The sequence below is a fragment of the Mustela nivalis genome, assembly GCF_964662115.1.
Source record: "Mustela nivalis genome assembly, chromosome: 16".
Taxonomy (NCBI): domain Eukaryota; kingdom Metazoa; phylum Chordata; class Mammalia; order Carnivora; family Mustelidae; genus Mustela; species Mustela nivalis.
Window position 1 is genome coordinate 64,248,607 of NC_139035.1, and position 21,094 is coordinate 64,269,700.

At 43.9% G+C, this 21,094-nt stretch overlaps 1 protein-coding gene across 2 annotated transcripts in view; it reads left to right on the forward strand.

Moving 5' to 3' along the window:
* COPA (COPI coat complex subunit alpha) overlaps positions 1–21,094 on the forward strand; it is a 45,332-nt gene that overhangs the window by 6,011 nt on the left and 18,227 nt on the right. For both annotated transcript variants that reach the window (XM_082704332.1, XM_082704333.1), the window contains exons 4-12: positions 2,982–3,062; positions 7,236–7,312; positions 8,451–8,560; positions 13,616–13,725; positions 15,079–15,178; positions 15,967–16,102; positions 16,610–16,692; positions 19,380–19,530; positions 20,473–20,539. In XM_082704332.1, the coding sequence (XP_082560458.1) occupies positions 2,982–3,062; positions 7,236–7,312; positions 8,451–8,560; positions 13,616–13,725; positions 15,079–15,178; positions 15,967–16,102; positions 16,610–16,692; positions 19,380–19,530; positions 20,473–20,539 (915 nt within the window). The remainder of the gene's footprint in view (positions 1–2,981; positions 3,063–7,235; positions 7,313–8,450; positions 8,561–13,615; positions 13,726–15,078; positions 15,179–15,966; positions 16,103–16,609; positions 16,693–19,379; positions 19,531–20,472; positions 20,540–21,094) is intronic.

Sequence of the window (21,094 nt, forward strand, 5' to 3'; positions counted from 1 at the left end):
GTGGAGACGCGTCTGCGCTGGAGTCGTATTTGGGCATTGGCCTCATGAAGGAGGGAGCCGGAGCAGAGGCGGTAGAAGGTGTCTACCACCAAAGGTAGAGTATAGGAGTATGTTGAATGAGAAGCTGTCATTGAAGAGCTAGAGGAAGTAGAGTTCATGTAGGAAAGAATGATTTGAGAGCTTGGAGGTGAACCACGGGGAAGAAGCGGAAGCTTATTGGATGCCAAGGGAGGAGAGAAGAATTTAAAGGAGAAAAGTGGTCGGGATAAACAAGGACCAAGTAACCTTTGGATTGCTTGAAGAGGGAGATGTTAGTGATGCTAGCACCTTAAGAGAAAGTGAGGAAGCAGAATATAGGCAACTCTTTGAAGAAGCTTGACTGATAAAGGCAAATCTAGAGGCAGAGTCTTTGAACCTGTAAAAAAAAACAAAATCAAAAATTTCTTTTACTTCCACAAGTTTGCATTAAACATGTGTATCAAATCAAACCAGTGAATTTTACTTCATAAAAAAGATAATTTTTTCAGAAGTTAGCTCAGAAAATTATGTTCTAGATTACACAGCATAACTTGGGTGACAGGCGTGACACATGCTGACTGCCCACAGATAAAAGAGGCCTTAGAATTATAGGAAGGACAGTTCTTTCCGTTTTTAGATTTCACACTATTTGCTGGTACGGAGAAGCTCAAACCACTTGATAGATCTCAGAAGCTCCTCGGGATATCACTTTCTTTTAATATTTTTAGTAAAGTATTTGTTATTTATATTGATGGCCATTGACTATCAAGAATGGTTAACTTGGATTCCTTATAATCTGTTTAAGAAAGAAAAGACTGGGTGACATGTAAGAAAAAGGATTTTTTCCCCACATCATTATTTTTTAAAAAGGTTTATTTTCCATTTATATGAAATGTCCAGATAGGCAAATCAGTAAAGACAAACAGTAGACGGTTGTCTGAGGTTAGAGGGGTTGGAAGGACATGGAGAGTCACACGATTGAGTATAGTTTGTGGGGGCAGTGTTCTAAAATAGGTGGTGGTGATGGTTGCACAGCTTTGAATGTACTGAAAACATTAAATTCTATGTTTTTTAGGGTGTAAATTTTGGGGGGTTTGAATTATATTCCAGTAAAGCCTTTAAATAAAGGAATTAGCTAGCTGGCGGGGTGTGCAGAGTTACCACAGGAAGGCACAGATGGCCAAAGTCTAAAAACCCTGTAGATCTTTAAGGATACACAGTTCTGGATTTTGATAGAGGACTGTAAGGGAGTCAAGATAGTTTGAAGTTGGAAATGTCGTTTAAAACACTGAACTCTGTAAGGAGGAAAAAGTTAAAGAATAGTATTTATGATCTAATTTTTGTGTGACACTCAAACTCCATTGTGTACCTGTATTTTCTTTATAGATAATTGAGCAGGTGACAGTGAAAGTATTGGGATACGTTCACGTTTTACTTTGATGTTTCGTTTTGTTCACCTTTTCTCATTTCTACATACACCTGTTGCACTCCTCCGAAGTGGTGGCTGCTGTGTTAGGTGCTGGGGGATAGTGTTGAGCATGGTGGACAAGGACCCCGCCTTCAGAGAGCTTGCCTTCTTTTTTGGACAATCATACTTTCAGTTTGTTTGAATTTGTTACAGGAAATGGTACTACCCTTTGTAATTCACAAATGAAAATCAAGATTTTTTTAAGTAAAAAAGGAATAGTAAGTAGTTGGCTTGGGGTAGATTATAAAAAAATTTTTAAATATTGGGGTGCCTGGGTGGTTCAGTGGGTTAAAGCCTCTGCCTTCAGCTCAGGTTGTGATTCTGGGGTCCTGGGATCGAGCCCTGCATTGGGCTCTCTGTTCAGCAGAGAGCCTGCTTCCCCCTCTCTCTGCCTGCTTGTGATCTCATTCTCTCTCTGTCAAATGAATAAATAAAAATCTTAAAAAGAATTTTTTTAAATGTTAAAATGCTTTTAAGAAGCCACTGACCTCATAATTTTGTACTTTTTTGGGAGGTTTTCTGGATGGGAGTATGTGCTTACATTTCTGGTCCTGGTTTAGTGTCTTCCTTAGTTACATTCATTGATACGTGGTACTTTAGTAGTTAGCTCAACTTTATATCTGAATGTGATGTTTGTCTGCTTAGTCCATCCCAACTGGGCAATGTAGTATTTTCCATAGCAATGAATTAAAGTCTCTTTGCCCAGTACAGGCTGTGAATGTATGGGCATCCTTTGCCACCAAGTTAGCAGTCTAAGAGAAGATGATACCATATGTTATATTATTGTTTCCTTTTTTTTTTTTTTCAAGATTTTATTTGTTTATTTGACAGAGAGAGAGATCACAAGCAGGCAGAGAGACAGGCAGAGAGAGAGGGGGAAGCAGGCTCCCCGCCGAGCAGAGAGCCCGATGCGGGGCTTGATCCTAGGACCCTGAGATCATGACCTGAGCTGAAGGCAGAGGCTTAACCCACTGAGCCACCCAGGTGCCCCTTATTGTTTCCTTTTGAGTCATAGTATCTGTCCCGCTTTTTTATCCTGATTTAAGGTAGTAGGTAACACACTAGGGGGTCAGTGTTCAAGCTAAGAACACAATTATGAAGTGGAAAGAAGAGTTAAGCCTGTGCAGACCTCTTGTCTCATGTTTTTGTTTTTGTTTTGTTTTTTTAATTTATTTATTTGTCAGACAGAGATCATAAGTAGGCAGAGAGGCAGGCAGAGACAGAGGAGGAAGTAGGCTCCCCGCTGAGCAGAGAGCCCGATGTGGGGCTCAATCCCAGGACCCTGAGATCATGACCTGAGCCGAAGGCAGAGACTTAACCCACTGAGCCAGCCAGGTGCCCCAGCCTTAAACAAGTCTTAAACAAGACTTCTATCAGGGTTCCTACTTATTTAGAAATGCCAAAATATAAACCAAATGTACGTGTTGAGAAACCTGAAGCTCTTTGAGGCTCAGGACCCTTGTGTCCTATTGCTTAGTTGCGTTTCTCCTTGCAGGTGTGGAATTACAAGCTTCGGCGCTGTCTCTTCACATTGCTTGGGCATTTGGACTACATTCGCACCACATTTTTCCATCACGTGAGTAGCCATGGTACCTCTAGTTGCAGAGCATTCTTCGCTTTCTCTGTGGAATCTTCTACTTGCATCTCAAGAACCCATGCTTTGATACCAGAATTATTGGAGTTCTTGGAGTGGCTCTTCTGGAATCTGTGTGGTGTTGACCTTTCTGCTTTGTTGTTGATCTTTTGTTTCCTTCTGGGAAAGGAAACACTTAGGGTTATATTGAATTGAATTGAATTGGATTCAGTGGGCTCTATAAGGAAGGCATTGATTCTCTATTGGGAAAAGCAGAGATTTGATTTCAGGTTTGCTGAGCTAGCGAACAAAAATTTGCTCACTAATTCCATATGGGGTGTTTTTAAGTAGGTGTGTCTGGAGGGAGATCGAGGTTAGATGCCGTTTTGATGAGCTAATCAGTTTGAAGCATGAACAATCAAACGTTTCAATCCTAGGATTTTAAGGTGCAGTAGAGACTGTTCCTTTAACTAGGCTTTCTACCCTTTGATCTGTCAGGTATCCTAGAAGACGGAGTTAAATGTAGATTAGAGACTCAGCCTCTTATCCAGTCTCAACCTGTCTGGATCTTTCTATAATTCTATGCTATTAGATTTAATTTCTACTGCTTCTTGATTAAGTCTCTTGAATTCAGTTAGAATATAAAGAAATAAGCAAGAGCTTCTTGGTTAAGTATAGTTTATTTCTTTTTGTAAAATTTAAAAAATTTAGAACAATTGCAAAAATTGTAACAAAAACATGTGAGAATGATTAACCAAAAAGGTGGAGGACCTGTAGTCTGAAAACTATAAAACACTGATGGAAGAAATTGGAGATGAACAAAGAAATGGAAAGATATTCTATGCTCATAGTTTGGAAGAACAAATACTGTTAAAATGTCTGTATTCACCAAAGCAATCTACAGATTTAATGAAATTCCTGTCAAAATACCAACACCGTTTTTCATAGAAGTTGAACAAACAATCCTCAGATTTGTATGGAACCACAGAAGACCCCTGCATAGCCAAAGCAGCCTTCACTTGATCTTAGCCAAAAGGCTGAGAAACGATTAGCCAAAGCAGTCTTGAAAAAAACTGGAGGTATCACAATTTCAGACTTTAAGTTATATTACAGAGCAATGGTAATTAAAACAGTCTGGTTCTGGCATAGAAAGAGACACACAGATCTTTGTAACAGAATAGAGAGCTCAGAAGTAAACCCTAAATTATATGGTCAATTAATCTTGGACAAATGAGGAATGAATATACAATGGGACAGATTCTTCAAGAAATGGTGTTGGAAAAACTAGACTATTTTTTTCACCATACACAAAAGTAAACTCAAAATGCATTAAAGACCTAAATATGAGACCTGAAACCATAAAAGTCCCAGAGGAGTGTTGGCATGGCTCAGTGGGTTAAACAGCTGAATCTTGATCTGAGCTTAGGTCTTGATCTCATGCTGGGCATGGAGCTTACTTTAAAAAAAAAAAAAAAGTGCTTGAAGAGAGCACAGGCTGTAATTTCTTTGACATTGGCCCTAGCAACTTTTTTTTTAAAAAAGATTTTACTCATGTATTTGACACAGAAGATCACAAGTAGGCAGAGAGAGAGGGGAAAGCAGGCTCCCTGCTGAGCGGAGCCCCATGTGGGGCTTGATCCCAGGACCCTGAAACCATGACCTGAGCTGAAGGCAGAGACTTGGCACCCTGAGCCATAGCAACATTTTTTAAGATAAGGTCTGAGGCAGGGGAAATAAAAGCAAAAATAAACTTGGGATTACATCAAAATGAAAGGCTTTTGTATAGTGAAGGGAACAGTAATCAAAACTAAAAGGCAACCTGTGGAATGGGAGAAGATATTGGTAAATGACATCTGATAAAGGTTTAGTATCCAAAATATATAAAGAACTTAAAAAACTTAATACCCAGGAGTCCCTGGTGGCTCAGTCAGTTGAGCATCTGACGCTTGATCTCAGCTCAGGTCTTGATTTCAAGGGTGTGAGTTCAGGCCCAGTGTTGGACTCCATGCTGGTGGTGGAGCCTACTTTAAAAACAAGAGCAACAACAAACTTAACATCCGAAACCAGATAATCCAATTAAAAAATGGGCAGAAGACGTGAGCAGACATTTTTCCAAAGATACACAGATGGCCAGCAGACACCTGATAAGATGCTCAGCGTCACTCAGCATCAAGGACATACAAAGCCGAGCTGCAGTGAGCTATCACCTTCCACCTACCAGAATGGCCAAAATCAACAACACAAGGAACCACAAGTGTTGGTGAGGATGGAGAAAGCGGAACTCTAATGCACTGTTGGTGGGAATGCAAACTGGTGCAGCCGCTCTGGGAAAATAATATGATGGAGATTCTGCAAAAAAAAGAAAAAGAAAACTACAGCTACCCTATGATCCAGTAGTCACTCTACTGGGTGTTTACCCTCCAAATACAGAAACACTAATTCAGATGGATACACGTACCCCATGTTTATTGCCACATGAATTACAGTAGCCAAGCTGTGGAAGCATCTTACGTGTCCGTTGGTAGATGAGTGGTAAAGAGGGGTGTGGAATGTTCAGTGTCAAACAGGAATAAAGTCTTGACGTTTACAGGGACACGGATGGAGTTAGAATATAATACGAAGCAGATTAAGTAAGAAAGACAAATAGTAAATAATCTCCTTCATGTGGAATTTAAGAAATAGAACAAATGAGTGAAGGAGAAACAAAGACAGATCAAGAAACAGATTCCTAACTAGAGAGAACAAGACGATGGTTACCAGAGGGGAGGCTAGGTGAAATAGAGGATGGTGATCAAAGAGTGCACTTACCGTGAAGAAAAAGAAAATTCTCAGACGGCGCAGGCCTTGCTGTGAGCTCGTGGCTGGTGCTGAGGCCGTCCTGCTGACACTTAGTCCTGGAGGACCTGCTTCACTTTATGAAGCCAAGAGTGCTTTCTGTTTCTTTCTGTTCTCAACGCACAGAACAAAATGAAGGAAATACATTTTATTAAGGCCATTCTCTGAGTCCTTTCATCCCAAATTTTTACCTCCAGCACTACTGGTACTTTGAGGAAATCATGTGCAGTGTTAAGACCCTGTGGCATTTGCTTTTATTTTAAGTCTAGAATGATGAGAGGAGGAGGCGGCCAATGTGAATGGAACACTGACTGAGTGGCCTGAATGGTTTTAGGTACCTCTTCCATGGTTCTCCACCGCGGGGGATTTTGCCCTCTAGAGGACGTGGTAGTGTCTGGACACATTTTTGTTGTCATGGCTTAGGGCACAAAGGCTGCCCATATCTGGTGTATGGAATCCAGGTACGCTGCTAGACATCCTTCCATGTACAGAATGGTCCCCTTCAAAGACTCATTCAACTCAGAAATGTCAATAATAACCCCATTTTATGGATGGAAAAATCTGGCGTTCAGTGATGTCAGGTAATTAATAGAAATATATGTGATCAATTAAAAAAAAGGAAGACATTTGAGAATGATAACCACTCGATGAAATGATCTGTGAAGCAGATTGTTTTGTCCTTGGGGTAAGGGACGTGCTGAAGATCTGTCCAGAACAAGTTGCCATCCAGTTGGAAAGTTCAGAAAAAGTTTCTTTTATTTTTTTGGCTGGATAAGTAGATGTGTGCCTTGTACTTACTAAGTTCTGTGCTAAGCACTGAACATTACTACTGTGAATAAGAAATACCTTCTTTTCTCAATAAACTTACAAACTCTAAGAGAACTCAGTTGTTTTTCCATGTTATTTTGTGCTTTGGTTCCTGAGATGAGAATTTTTTGAGACTGGATGGTGTGACAGGAGTCAGACCATGAAACAGTGTTCTAATCCTAGCGTGAAAGAGAGAAGATCCTTTCATAGGATCTTAATTGACAGGACTAACTGTGTATAAGTAGAAATACATGTAAGCACACACAGATACGTAAAAGTAAGAACGATACATATTCTTCGCCTCTCATAATCCTTTATGCCTTTGTCTGGCTTCATTCTGAAATCTCCAGGGGAAAGTGCCGCTGTGGGAAAAGCTGGTAGAATGGTGGGGAGGAGAAAGAAGCTGTGGTCCCTTTGCTAGTACAGCTGAGATGCCCGGCAATGGGGGGTTTCCTCCAAAGAGAGGGATGGCTACAGAGCCCGAAAAAAACACATTTGTTTAGTGTTGAAACCCTTGTCTGGATTGTTTTTCAGGAATATCCCTGGATTCTGAGCGCCTCAGATGACCAGACCATCCGAGTGTGGAACTGGCAGTCTAGAACCTGTGTCTGGTAAAGCAGGAGATACAGCCAAGAGAGAGGCTTCGTTCTGCCTCGTGTTTGCATAATGAGCTTCCCTTCACAGCAATCCTTTCCCTTCCCTGGTGGGCCCTGCCCACTGACTAATTACTCATTTATTTGTAAGATGCTTTTACAGATGATAAGTATAGAGGCAGTCTTGTTAGTAATGTAACAGTCTGGATTTTCTAATCACTTCTTGCCAGGGAGGGGAGGGCATCACTAGACTTTTAGAACAGAATTTTCAGCTAGTTTTCAGTTCTGTTGCCATGAAACCTGAGTTAAGGTCTAGACCATCATCCTGCTTTGTGTTCAGGTCTTGAGCTTTCCGTGAAGCTGTAAGGACCATTGAAAATGATGCTATTTAAGAGTGATTATCCCACCAAAATCAAACTGGTAGTTTCCAGTATAAATTACTATGGCTCCATTTATTTTGACATATGAATTTTTTTTTTTTTAAGATTTAATTTATTTGACAGAGAGAGAGACAGTTTTTTTTTTTTAAAGATTTTATTTATTTGACAGACAGAGATCACAAGTAGGCAGACAGGCAGGCAGAGAGAGAGGAGGAAGCAGGCTCCCCGCAGAGCAGAGAGCCCCATGTGGGACTCGATCCCAGGACCCTGAGATCATGACCTGAGCCGAAGGCAGCGGCTTAACCCACTGAGCCACCCAGGGGCCCAGAGAGAGAGAGACAGTTTAAGAGGGAACACAAGCAGGGGGACTAGGAGAAGGAAAGCAGGCCTCCTGCCAAGCAGGGCCCCTGATGTGGGGCCTGATCCCAGGGCGCTGGGATTATGACCTGAGCCGAAGGCAGATGCTTAACGACTGAGCCCTCCAGGCGCTCCGATATATGAACATGTTTAATAGGAGAGGAGAGCAGTGCAGTGTACGTCTCCTGCAATTAGTAACACTTAAATGCTGAAGCATCAGAGGAAAGAAGGGGACTGTTGTTAAGAGAGCTGACCTTGCTTACTGTTACTAGTTCAAAATTGTTAGGGTGACTTGCCTTTGCCTCCAAAAAGAATACTTGGGACGGTTATCTGTTAGTGTGGAGAGTGGTATTTAGTGTGTAGGAGTCTGTTGAGTCCTGCCTCTAATTTGGTGTTGTCTTTCTTTTTTCTTCTTGCAGTGTGTTAACAGGACACAACCATTATGTAATGTGTGCTCAGTTTCACCCCTCAGAAGACCTGGTTGTGTCAGCCAGCCTGGACCAGACTGTGCGTGTTTGGGATATTTCTGGTGAGCTGCCCAAGTTCAGGGGACAGCCTCATCATGTCTGGCGCAAAACTGCAATTGCTTTTAAAATAGTGAGGGTAGTTGGCCTAGAACAGGAGAAGTTAGAATATTCTGTTCTCACGTAATAGCGTCTCTGCTTATGAGGGTATGAAGTCTGCTTTTGATGGTTCTTCGCGTTTGCGGATTGTTGAGGAAAGTGGCTACTCTGGAAAGTATATTTAACCTGAAGGGAGTTTTACTTGGTAGGTGGAAGAGTTTGTAGTTAAAATCTAGATGCTGCTGTATAGTGTAATATAGAGAATCTGTGTACCTGGGAATGTCAGAGAGTCATGCCTTCCAGTGAAATAAAACAAGAGATACCATCTTCCACCAAAATGAATTTTGGGGATAGATTAACGCAGGGAAGCAAGATTCTGGAATCTTGTGGCCTCACTTAGAAATAGAAAAATCCCTCCATTTCTTCTAATGTAGGGAGCCCAGGGGAGGGTGGGATTTTTATGTCCAGGAAACCTCTCAGTGGGCAGACTTCTAGAAGTTAAAGTGACCAAAAATGAAAATAGAATTATAGATTTTGGAGAGTTGGGATAATCCCTCCTTTCACAGTTTATCTTGATTTGGGCGTAAGGATTTACTGTTTGGCGCTGTGTAGGGGAGACGTGAGAAGTTGCTAAGCCGAGCGCGTAAACGTGCAGGAAGGACGGCTCCTGTGAGACGGGCAGGCCGGTCGGCCAGCAGGCTGGTGGCTGGAAGTGCTTCATGGATGGCTGGACTGTGGAAAAGGAACACCGGCTGCTGTGGTTCCCTGCCCAGTAAAGTCTGCTTCTCACCTGCTGAACTGTCTCTCTACTTGTTGCTCTTCAGAATTCCTAGAGATTGGGGATTCTGTGGAAGTCAATGGCTAGAGTGTAAAACACTTGTTTCCTTCTATGAAAGGGAGGACTCAGGGGTCCTTGGCCTGGTTCTTTTTTGTGGCAAACATGTCACCCGTCTGAATTGTGTGGCCCAGGTCATAGCTTTTCTCAGCTTGCTGGTGACATGGCGGGCTGGAGCACCGCAGTGCTTGCCCATTGTACGAGCCACTTAGGAACAGCAAGTCAGAGAGCTGGATTTCTGGGAGCAGCGCTCGGAATGCTGCCGGAGCAGCGGGGTAAGGTCCGTGCAGCATGGAAACAGCTGGGGGAGGATGAGGGCAGAGGCAGAGCAGAACCTTTGGGTCTTTTTTTTTTTTAACTTTTCAACTTTCTCATGTGTACGTATTTTGGTGTGGCAGAGATCTGAAGAGCTGGAAACTAATGTAGGTGACACAGACCCTCCTACCCATCCCTCTAGCCCCCTCCCCTTCCCAGCCATGAGAAGAGTTTTTGACAGAAACTCCGTGTACGTTACGTATTATCTTGAACTTGGGAATGGCCGTCTGAGTCCTGTGTCATGGCAAACCATTGTGATGACTCTCGTCTTAGAGTTTCTAGAACTGTCTGCACTTCTCAGAGGGTCAGGATTAGAGGGCATTGGCATCAGCAAGAGTGTATGGGAGATGGGCAAGTTGCACTCTTCTCCACTGGGGCTTTTGCCATTGCAGTTTTTCGTCAGACTGATGAGGCCTTTTAAAGTACACCCAGATGTGACCAGCCTTGCCGAGAGGGGTTAGTACAGGCAGCATGAAGCCTGTGATCTCTCCTCACCGCTCGTGCCGGGGGCTCCTTACTGACTCTCTCAGTAACCCAGCTGTGGCTTTCTGTGGTTTTCACTGTGCACACATTCAAAGCGCCCTCTCTGTCTCTGGGTGCAGGAGCCTCGGGGCTTGCAGCCGGCTCACCTGGTTTCTGCTGGGGAGCCTCCCGTACTGAGAAGAGCGTCTCCCAGCCAGAGCTCTGTGACAGGACCGAGTGCCACTCTGATCCTTGGAGTGACTGTTTTCTCACTTCTCACGAGAATGGTCTGCAGCTAATGCCGTTCTAGATCATAAAGAAGTTAATTTGTTACGTGCTTAAGGGATGCTTTGGCCCTTAGGACTTCGGAGAGGGGCCTCTCCACCCCACTCTGCGAGTGCTGGCCGCGCCCCCACACTGGCACAGCAGGTGCCCGTGGCCTGGTATGGTGATTGGGCCAGTTTGGGTGATGGAGTCTCACTGATAACCTGAAATGCCCAAAGCAAGGAATCCTTTTCTTCACGTTTGTAGGTTGAAGGTCATTTTTACATCAGAATTAAAACCGAGAAGAGAGAGAGTTTGACCCTGCTTGGGGTTTCTACTTGCTCTTGAATGTGTGCAGGGCATGGGTCACCGTCTAACAGCTGCGATTGCTGGCCTTGTTCAGCATATGTGATACTGAGGACCTTGTGCTGACTTGCTTTACTAATGTGAATGCTCTCTTTCCCGTTTCTAAGTGTTTTTCTCTACTTAAAACTCTCTGGACTTCCAGTAACCCCTTAACGAGAGTGAAAGGAGTTGCTTTGGTCTTTAACCTAAAGGGGCTTTGAGTTTGACTTTTACATTTATTCTTTCCTTTTCTGGAGATCAGCACACTCTTTTTAGCCAAGTTATTTTTGCCTGGGTTCGAATAAGTCTGAACACAGGAAGAGGAATTAGCTTTCAGGTCTTTTAGGGACCAGAGGTAGTAACTCTGGGAGAGGAAAAGTGCATTCTTAGTTAGAGAATGAATACCCTCACATTTAAAGGACTGCGGAAAATCCTAATTGTTTGGAATGTCTATCTGAGCTTAATATACAGTAAGAAAACAGAGATCTTTAAAGAAAAACCTGTCTGGTTATCTGTGCTATGAGAATTGAGCCCTTTGGGGCTTACTTAACCCGAATCTTTTCTGTTAGCCTGGCAAAGTATGTTTAAAAGAGAATAAATATATTTACAATCTAGATATAGAAGATAGGTTGTTTTTTTAGCTTGATCTTCCAAGTAAACTGACAGTTAAATTATCTTAATGTGCTTACACCTTTGCATGTCAAGCCCATGTAATTCAGGCTTTATCTTTGAAATGACAACTAAAAAAGTATTAATTTGCTGCCAATTCCTGTCCTTATTCTTCTCTTTCTACTACTTCCCCTGGCCCCATTGGGAAGCGTGCGTCAGCCTGGTCCAGTCTGAGAGTGAACTCCCTTCCCTCTGGATCTGAGTAGCTGCTGTAGAAATTTTCCATCTGTCGTTCAGTCGTAGTGAGTGGCTTTTCAAATGCTCAAATATTTCTTCTCTAAGTATCTTTTTCACTGCCTGTCACTATTCATCTATGTGGTTTTGCTCTGCCCCCTTTCCTGAATCATGACAGCAAGTGCAGCAGAGGCTTGAGTTCTGTCATACGGCTTTTCCTTTTAATGTGTTTGTTGAAGTTTATTGGAGGTGAAGTTCCTCACAGCTGTCTCTGTGTCTTCCTTTGACTCTCTTTCATACACCAGACCCATTAGAAGTTGACAGATCCCATTAAAGAGACAAGTGAAGTAAGTGAGAAGAGACATCCCTTTGATGATGTACTTAAACGGAGGTTTGGAGAGTGCATTTTTGTTACAGCATCCGTTTTATTTCTCTTACTGTTGACTAAGTGCTCATCTTGGACAGGGGACGAGATGATTGATGCCATTGGGCCCTCTTAGCACTGTTTCCCCAGTGCTGATGTCTACATGCCACTGGAAGAGAAGAGCTTACATTAATATTGTAATTTTAAAACAAAGATAAATGTAATCGTTAAAGTTAAATTTTATATTTTCCTACAGAGGCCAACTTTTAGACTTAAGGTGACTTAAGTTTTATTTTCAGTGATAGATTTTATTTTCCCCCCAATTGTGGATACTTGTTTTTTTATTTTACAAGTTTGAATTTCCGCTTTCCCCCACAAATACTTCAAAAGATAGAATTTTAGTCCCAGTTCTGTTTTCTTATTAAAGTATAATTATACCTGGTTGCCTGTCTAAGGTTGTTATCGGATCAAATTATAGAACATCTGTAATCAAGTGTAAAATGTAAAATTGAGTGCTTTGAAAAATCACAAAGTGCTTTTTAAATGTAAAGTAGTTGTAAAGTATGCTAACAAGCGTAGCTTGCGTTGTGTACCACAGATAGTCTTTAAAGATAGGTGTAGTTGAGCCCTGAGTTTGGGTCCTGTGTGAATAAGACTGTTCTTACCCTGGTGTCCTTTTTCTGTTGTTTTCAAATTATGGGACTTTCCTCCCAGCGAAACTAGCCTCCAGAAGATTTGTTGGCAAAGTACACATTCAGATCTGTAACCAGCCTTTTAAAGTAAGAGCTTAAAAGGACTGACAGTTTTTATTTATTCATTTATTTATTTATAAAATTTATTTTGGGCCTAACTAGATTTTATTAGTCGTGATCTAAAGGAAAGAAATTACATTGGTCCAGCCGTCTTTTTGTTGCAAGTACATTATGAAGTTCTGTTGTGCATAAGGACATGACAGTTGAAATGATTTTTGTCCCTGCGCAAGAGTCACATAGAAGAGTACACTTTCCGCAGAGTTGTACGTGTTTCCTCTGCCACCAAACAGCTGGTCGGTGTTCAATAGGCCTCGTTTCCTTAGCGCTCTGGAGCTGTCCCGGGGAGCGGCCGAGCAGCTTCCCACTTGAGAAGCACGGAGCTGTGGATTCCCCAAATGGCTTTTCTTCCAGGGTTTTTGGGATGATGGAAGAAAAGTTACTATAGTTGCCATAAAGTTGAAAGTGGAAATGGGAGGTTTACCGCTTCAGGCCACAGTTCAAGAACAAGACTGGGAATGATCTCAGGGAGACAGCTCTTGGGGGGAAGCGTGCCGGGTCAGGAGTCTGGATTGCTGTCCTCGTCCTCGGGGAGGAGATCCCAGTAGCAGGGCTGTGAAGCATTCAGGGAGGGAGAGAGAGGCTCATCACAGTACGTCAGCATCGTGAGCGTTTTTAGAGAGGTAGATAGGAGCTCTTGACCGACTTCAGTCTCTCCCGATTTCTTTTTCCTTTCTTTGTCGCTAACGTTAGTCTCTCCCTGCACCTTCCCGTGCCACTGTTACTGGGCTCTCTTTGGTAACAGGATTTTGTGTCTTCCATCCCACTCCTCCTCCCTTCAAAGGTCTAAGGAAAAAAAACTTGTCCCCTGGTGCAGTGGAGTCCGACGTGCGAGGAATAACCGGGGTCGATCTGTTCGGAACGACCGACGCAGTGGTCAAACACGTGCTGGAGGTACTGATCTTCGAGGCTCGTGGGGGCTCTCGTCGGGGGAGCAGGGACAGGACGCCGCTCGCTCGTTCCCTCCTGGGGCAGAGATCTGTGCGGCGCCTGTGAAGTGCTGGGCATTGTGTGGAGGCTCTGGAGACAGAAAGTCTGGAAGCCGGGAGAGGCGAAGCCTCTGTGGCATCTGAGGGAGAGTCACGTCACCTCCTAAGCCCAGGGGGGAGGGAGGGAGAGAGCTGGTGTCGGCTCTGTCGCATCTCCAAGCAGAGTCCGTTCGCATGCCTCTTGTGAGAGTAGGGAGTGGGGTGGGGGTTCTGATGTGATCAGAGTTATTAAGGACCAGCCCTGGGTGAGTAAGTTGTGTGTGTGGTGAGGAAACAGAAGAGCATTAGAGAAAGAAACCAGGTTTTTAAAAATATCTAATTTAATCCTCACAGCTATCCTCCGAGGCAGATAGCGGTAACTTCCATTTTACAGATGAAAAAAATTGAGACTTAGAGAAATTGGGCAGTTTACCAAAATTCACATGTGTCTAGTAAATGGAAGAACTAGGATTTGAACTTGGATCAGATTCTAAAACCCAGGGGATTTACGCCACAGCATGAAGTCTCTCTAAAACGCTGCTAATCGGAGACTACCTTATCTGTTGTCCTGTTGCAGTACTGAGTACAACTAAGTACAAGATGTCTGAACATGAGCAGTTCTCAAGCTTTGTGGTCTGAGAATCTCTGTATACCCTTGAGACTTACTGAGGACCCCAAAGAGTTCATGTTAATGTGGTTTATATCTTTCAGTTTTTACCATATCTGTAATTAAAAGTAAGAACTTTTTAAAACATAAAGTACATAAGCACACATTCCGTTAGCCATCAAAGCAATGACGTCATGTCACGTAGCCTCTGGAAAACATCCTCAGGAGAGAGTGAAAGTGAAAAAGGCAAATAATGTCTTAACATTATTACAAAAATAGTTTTGGCCTCGTGGGTTTCCTAAGAGTATTGGGACTCACCCGAGAGTTTTCTGACCACATTTCTTCCAGTTATAAAATTGGTTTTTATTCTTGTGAGGCTAATAATTAGTTGGGGAAATAACATATAAATAGGTAACAGAACAAGGCAATGTATCCCAAATGCAAGTGATGCTGACTTTGGGGGTAGAAAGATTTGGGAATTGCCATGAGAACTTGGGTATAATTTTGGGTGGGTTGGTACTAACTCTCACGTTAGACTACCATAATCCCTTGACTCTTCTCTGGAAGAGTAAAAATCAGAGATGTTTTTGATAACCACCTGGTGGCGCTTTAGTTTGCTTTCAGTGATGGTTACAAAGCTGCCGTAGAAGAACCACTTCTTTTTTTCCACAGGGTCATGATCGTGGCGTAAACTGGGCTGCCTTCCACCCCACCATGCCCCTTATTGTCTCTGGGGCAGACGACCGACAAGTGAAGATCTGGCGCATGAACGGTGAGTAGAGCAGGGACAGTGTCACTGGGTCTGAAGAGCTGGCTGCTGGACAACAAGGTGAAGGAGCCAAGTCTTCTGGACTTAGTGACCCATTTTCCTACCTTGGGTTCTTAACGCTAACCCTAGGAGCATAGAAATTGTCCCATTCTTTTTTTTTCCTGTCTTGAGGTATCCTAATTTTGAGGATTCCTTTTTTTTTTTTTTTTTAGATTCTATTTATTTATTTGACAGAGATAGACACAGCGAGAGAGGGAACACAAGCGGGGCGAGTGGGAGAGGGAGAAGCAGGCTCCCCATTGAGCAGGGAGCCCAATGCGGGACTCGATCGCAGGATCCTGGGATCATGACCTGAGCCGAAGGCAGATGCTTAACAACTGAGCCACCTAGGTGCCCCATGATTTTGAGGATTCTGAACATAGTTAAGAGTAAACATTCAAAAAATATTTATTGAGTACCTGCTTTGTGCTAATCATTGTTCGAGGCTCTGGAGATACAGTGGTGACTAAAAGCTATAGAGCCTGCATTTATTCTACCATGAGAGCTAGTGATAAAACAGGGTAGGAAGATAATGACGGAGAAGAGAAGAGGTGCTGTCATTGGTGGTTGGGTCTGATTGGAAGAAGAAACATACTGAGATTCAGAGGCTTAAATGGAAAAATTGCCCTGTCAGAGAGAAGTTACTTGTGTAGCATTTTGGAGTAGCTCCTAGCATTTGGTCAGAGATCCCATCATTCTGAGTCCTGAACTTGCAGAGAGTTGCCATGATCTAATTCTCTCTGGTCCTTCAGAGTCAAAGGCGTGGGAGGTTGACACCTGCCGCGGTCATTACAACAACGTGTCTTGTGCCGTCTTCCATCCTCGCCAAGAGCTGATCCTCAGCAATTCGGAGGACAAGAGCATCCGAGTCTGGGATATGTCCAAGCGGTACGGGGGATGTGATGACGTGTGACCCAAGCCAGGGGAAAGCCCCTCCTGCCTGTCATTCTTTCTCCTAAAAGGCAGATCGGTCTGCCTCTGTGCATCTCTCCCATCTTGAGCACATGGACAAGTCTGACCCGATGTTTTTAAGGGGCCTAGAGATCAGCCCGTATTTACAGATCTCCTGTCAAATACAACTTCCACATGCATTCTTTTTCTCCTCCAAATCTAAGCATGTTCCTCAGTAGTTAGAGAAAGAAATGTGGAATTGAAGGTAATCATGATGAATAAGGGGAAGTTGAAATACCAAAATATTAGGGTCAGTGAGGTTTCCTCTTTCTTTTGGTAGAATTTATCAAGACTCCCCTTACTTAGTATGTGCAACTTGCTGTCCCTGATTTAATCTTTAATCCGTGTGCTGGCTTACACTCGGTACTCAGTGCTCTTGTATGTGATAAGCTGAAGATTACTCGGAAATTAATATTTTCCTTTGTGTATCCTTTGCTTTCCTAGGACTGGGGTTCAGACCTTCCGTAGGGACCATGATCGTTTCTGGGTCCTAGCTGCCCACCCCAATCTGAACCTCTTTGCGGCAGGTAAGGGCCATTCCTTCTCTTTTTCTCTTGTTTAAGTTGCACGTCATTAAGACATGAGAGTGAACCTCTCTCAGCTTTCTCGCCGGTTGACGCGAGGCAGGGTGGTGGGGAGAGCTCGGGTTCTCAGAGCTGTGCAGTTGAAGCTTCTCGCCTTTGCTCCCCCATACCTTCCTGGAGAACTGTTTGTTTGGGGTTGGTTCTCCACCCAGATCCATTTGACAAGAAAGCCCCTTCCCTTTGATCAGTTAGGAAGCTAATGGCGGACACTCAGAGTTGCCAGTCAGAGGAGCTGAGTTGCTGAGAGGCTGAGAGTCTGAGTTTCTGTCATCCGCGTAGCAGATGGTGTGCTGTGCGCCAGGCAGTCGTCTGGGTGCTGCTGCGAGTGCAGTGTCCCTGACCCTGGGGAGCTCTTACTTGTAGTGAGGAGCGGAGGGGCGGTAAAACAAGTATATAAAACAGCACGTGGAAGATGCTTTGAAGAAAAGCAAAAGGAAGGGGCGTGGGGGTGACGCGTGGGCACTGCTGCTTCCTGTTGGGTGTGGAGGACAGTGAGAGTGACACACGCCCTGATGGTGCTGGGAGGGCTGCGGGTCACCTGTGAGTGGCATCAGAGGTCAGGGAGGGCACAGTGAGGAGGGGCTGAGTCGTGGGAGGGAAGAGCAGGTCCGGCTGTGCTCTGCCTTGCAGGCCAGGGTTAGAGTCCCGATTTTTTTTTTTTTTTTTTTAAGATTTTTATTTATGTATTTGACAGAGAGGCAGCAAGAGAGGAAACACAAGCAGGGGGAGTAGGAGAGGGAGAAGCAGTCTTCCCACTGAGCAGGGAGCCCAGTTTGGGGCTCGATCCCAGGACTCTGAAATCAGTTGTGCTGAAGGCAGACGCTTAACGACGGAGCCACCCAGGTGCCCCAGAGTCCAGATTTTACTCTGGATGGGCGGAGAGCCATTGGAAGGTGCCCGTTAGGGAAGTGAATGATCTGGTTTATGTGTGGAGAGCTGACCAGGAGGACAAAGGTCAGAGGTTTCTCTGAGAGGTGGTTGATGCTAGTAGGGAAAAAAAGCAAAAGATCTTTTAAAACAACTGAAAAGGCTTTTTGAATTAGCGTCCCCGTTCAGCAAAACCTCTTACGTTCTTGCTGTGTGCTAGGGACGGGGGAAGGATTGAAATGATTGTAATTTCTCTCTTCAGGGAGCTGGTGGTGTCGGGAGCCGTGGACTTAGACAGTTACAGTGCAGGGTGTTAAGTGCTGGGGGGTCAGCGTAGCGGACATACTATGTCCTGTTAGTTTCAGGGGAACATCGGAGTGATTTGGTATCTTTATGTATTACAAGATAATCCTCAGGATTCAGTCTACTTACCATCTGTCACCACACGAAGTTACAGTGTTGTTGACTGTTTTCCTTAGGCTAACCATACATCCCCATGACTGACTTATTTTGTAACTGGATATTTATACTCTTCATTCCCTTTACGTATTTTGATCCCTCTTCACTGCCTCCAGCCTCTGGGAACTACCAGTTTGTTCTCTGTATCCGTGGTCTGTTTCCATTGTGGTGGTGATGGTGGTCATTTTTGTTTGTTTTGTTTGTTGGAGCGAAATCTTAGAGTTTTTGTCATTCTCTGTCTGACTTATTTCACTTAGCATAATTCTTCTTAAGTCCATTTATGTTGTTATGAATGGCATGATTCCATTCTTTATGGCCTAGTAGTATGCCTCTGTGTGTGTGTGTGTGTGTGTGTGTGTGTGTGTGTGTAACACGTCTTCTTTCCCCATGTATCAGTGCATATATGTGTTGCTTCCGTATCATAGCTACTAGAGATAATGTTGCAGTGGACGTGGAGGTGCATATATCTCTTCAAATTGGTGTTTCCATTTTCTTCAGATAGATACCCACTAGTGGAATTGCTGGATCAAACAGTATTGGTATTTTTAAGTTTTTGAAGCGTCTCCATACTGTTTTTTTATAGTGGCTGCAACCAATTTACAGTCCCACCAGCAGTGCACGAGGGTTCTCTTTTCTCCACATCCCCACCAGCATGGGCTATCTCTTGTCTTTCTGGTACTAGCTGCCCAGAAAGGAATGAGCTGATACCTCATTATGGTTTTGATTTGCATTTCCCTGATGATCAGTGGTGTTGAGCTTCTTTTTATGTGTCTGTTGGCCATTGCTGTGTCTTCTAGAAATGTCTATTCAAGTCCTCTGCCCATTTTTTAATTGGGTTGTTTGTGTGTGGTTTTCTTTTTTTATATTGGGTTGTGTTCTTCAGATATTTTGGATATTAACCCCTTATTAGATAGTGTGATTCACAAATATTTTCTCCCATCCCATAGGTTGCCCTTTCATCCTTCTCATCTTGTTGATGATTTCCTTTGCTGTGCTGAAGCCTTTAGTAATGGAATTCCGTGTGTTTATTTTCGCTCTAATGGAACGTTGTACAAAGTGTTGGGAGAACACAGAGGAGGGTTTGTCACATGTGCTGGTGTGATACAGAGGATTAGGAAAGGTTTCACAGAAATTTATTTGAATAAAGATTCTAAGAACTGTGACAGTTTAGACAAATAAAGGATGCATTTAGGTATCTTGGTTTTTAGCACTCACATGCAGTCCTTATCCTTGTGTATCTTTTGCTTCTTCCAGCTTGCTTTCTTGCCTATAGCTAATTCTTTCGTCTTCTCCCTGTGCCCCAGGCCATGACGGTGGCATGATTGTGTTTAAACTGGAGCGGGAACGGCCAGCCTATGCCGTTCATGGCAATATGCTACATTACGTCAAGGACCGATTCTTGCGTCAGTTGGATTTCAACAGCTCCAAAGACGTAGCCGTCATGCAGTTGCGGAGGTAAGTCCGACCCATTCTTCCCCCAGGCCCTCTCTGTCGCTGGAGGTGATGCCCACACCGGACTCTGCTCCCAACAACATTTTGGATCTCAGCGCCTCTCACTGATCAAATCCCTGTTGGGGAGCCTACTCAGCTGAAACCCCAAGAGCGTGGCAGGCAAGGAAGGTACCAAGAGAAGAGTGGGGGTCTCCCTAAGGAGGACGCTAGTGACCCTGCGCGGAGGAGACTGTAATGGCCACAGTCCGCCAGGTCTCCTGCAAACCACAGTCTCCTGGGGCAGAGCAGCCCAACTTGGTGACAGGCCTTTTTGCCTCTCTTTGGCATTTCTGTAACTTTCCTTTGCTTTCCAGCAAAATGCACACATCTCTAAAGTAGGATATATGGCTCTGGAAGCTCTTAACTCTGAAGATACGATAACCTCTGGGATGTCTGGCAAAAAGAACTGTCCTCTTGGAAAGCCAGCTGCATCAGCATGCTGAAACATTCATGGTGGTAAACTCTGGCATGAGGCTTTGATAGCCGCCCTCCAGCGTTACCACAGTAAAAAGATGGGTTTATGCAAACGCTCCAAGGGACAGGAGAAATTAGCCAGAGACAGAGCACATCGTGTTACTCTGTGGTGTCCCCTGCAGTTATGTGTAGGAATGTGTACCCAAGAAGACCCCGTCTTGCTCACTACAGTGCGTGCTAACCCTAGCTTCCTTCGGATAGCTGGGCTACTAGGGTTTGTCTTTTTTAAAACTGTCTGTCAAAGCTGATTTAGGGATGTCCCCAAGCCTTGAAGGAAGGAAGAGAGTAGATGCAATATTGATTTTTATTCCGGATTATAAAAGTGATGAGTACATGTATAAAGACTAGATAAGTAGGAGGCGTGGGAGTAATTCCATTCTTCCATCCTGATTCCTCTTCCGTATTTTCTCTTTTTTCCATGTATAACTCCAGTGGTTCCAAGTTTCCGGTGTTCAACATGTCATACAATCCAGCAGAAAATGCAGTCCTACTGTGTACGGTATGTAACCCATGGAGGCTTCCTAGGACCTTCCCGTTTCCCATAGGTCTCTTTCTGATGCCCCTAGGGATCCTTCGGCGGCTCCTTAGAAGCTATGTAATGGTCCTTTAAGGGAGCTAACATAGTAAACAGGCTCAAACCAGGTCTGCTACAGTGATCATGTTAGGGTTTGTGAACTTCTTTTGCATAAGGATCATGATCTCTAAGCTGAACGGACCATCGAGATGAATGCCCCAGGTCACTGTGTCCTGTGTGGAGAGAGGATTCTCTGATTCCTCCGTGTTGGTAAAAATTGTGGCACTGACTTGAAGGAGGGTTCCTGTCAGTGGAGTTGCTTCAAGGTCAGCCAGTAGCCCCCGTGTTTCTTGCTTTACAATTTAGGGGGAAAAGAAGTGACATTCTAGTATTAGTGTCCTTTTCACCAAGTTAAAAAGAATGAAAACCTGTCTTTGCCCATACGACTTTGAGTGTCTAATCTGGTCCTTGTTCAGTATCTAAGAACATTTTTTCCCTGACAGTTGTCTTTACTCTCTTTCCTCTGATTTTTTTTTTCCT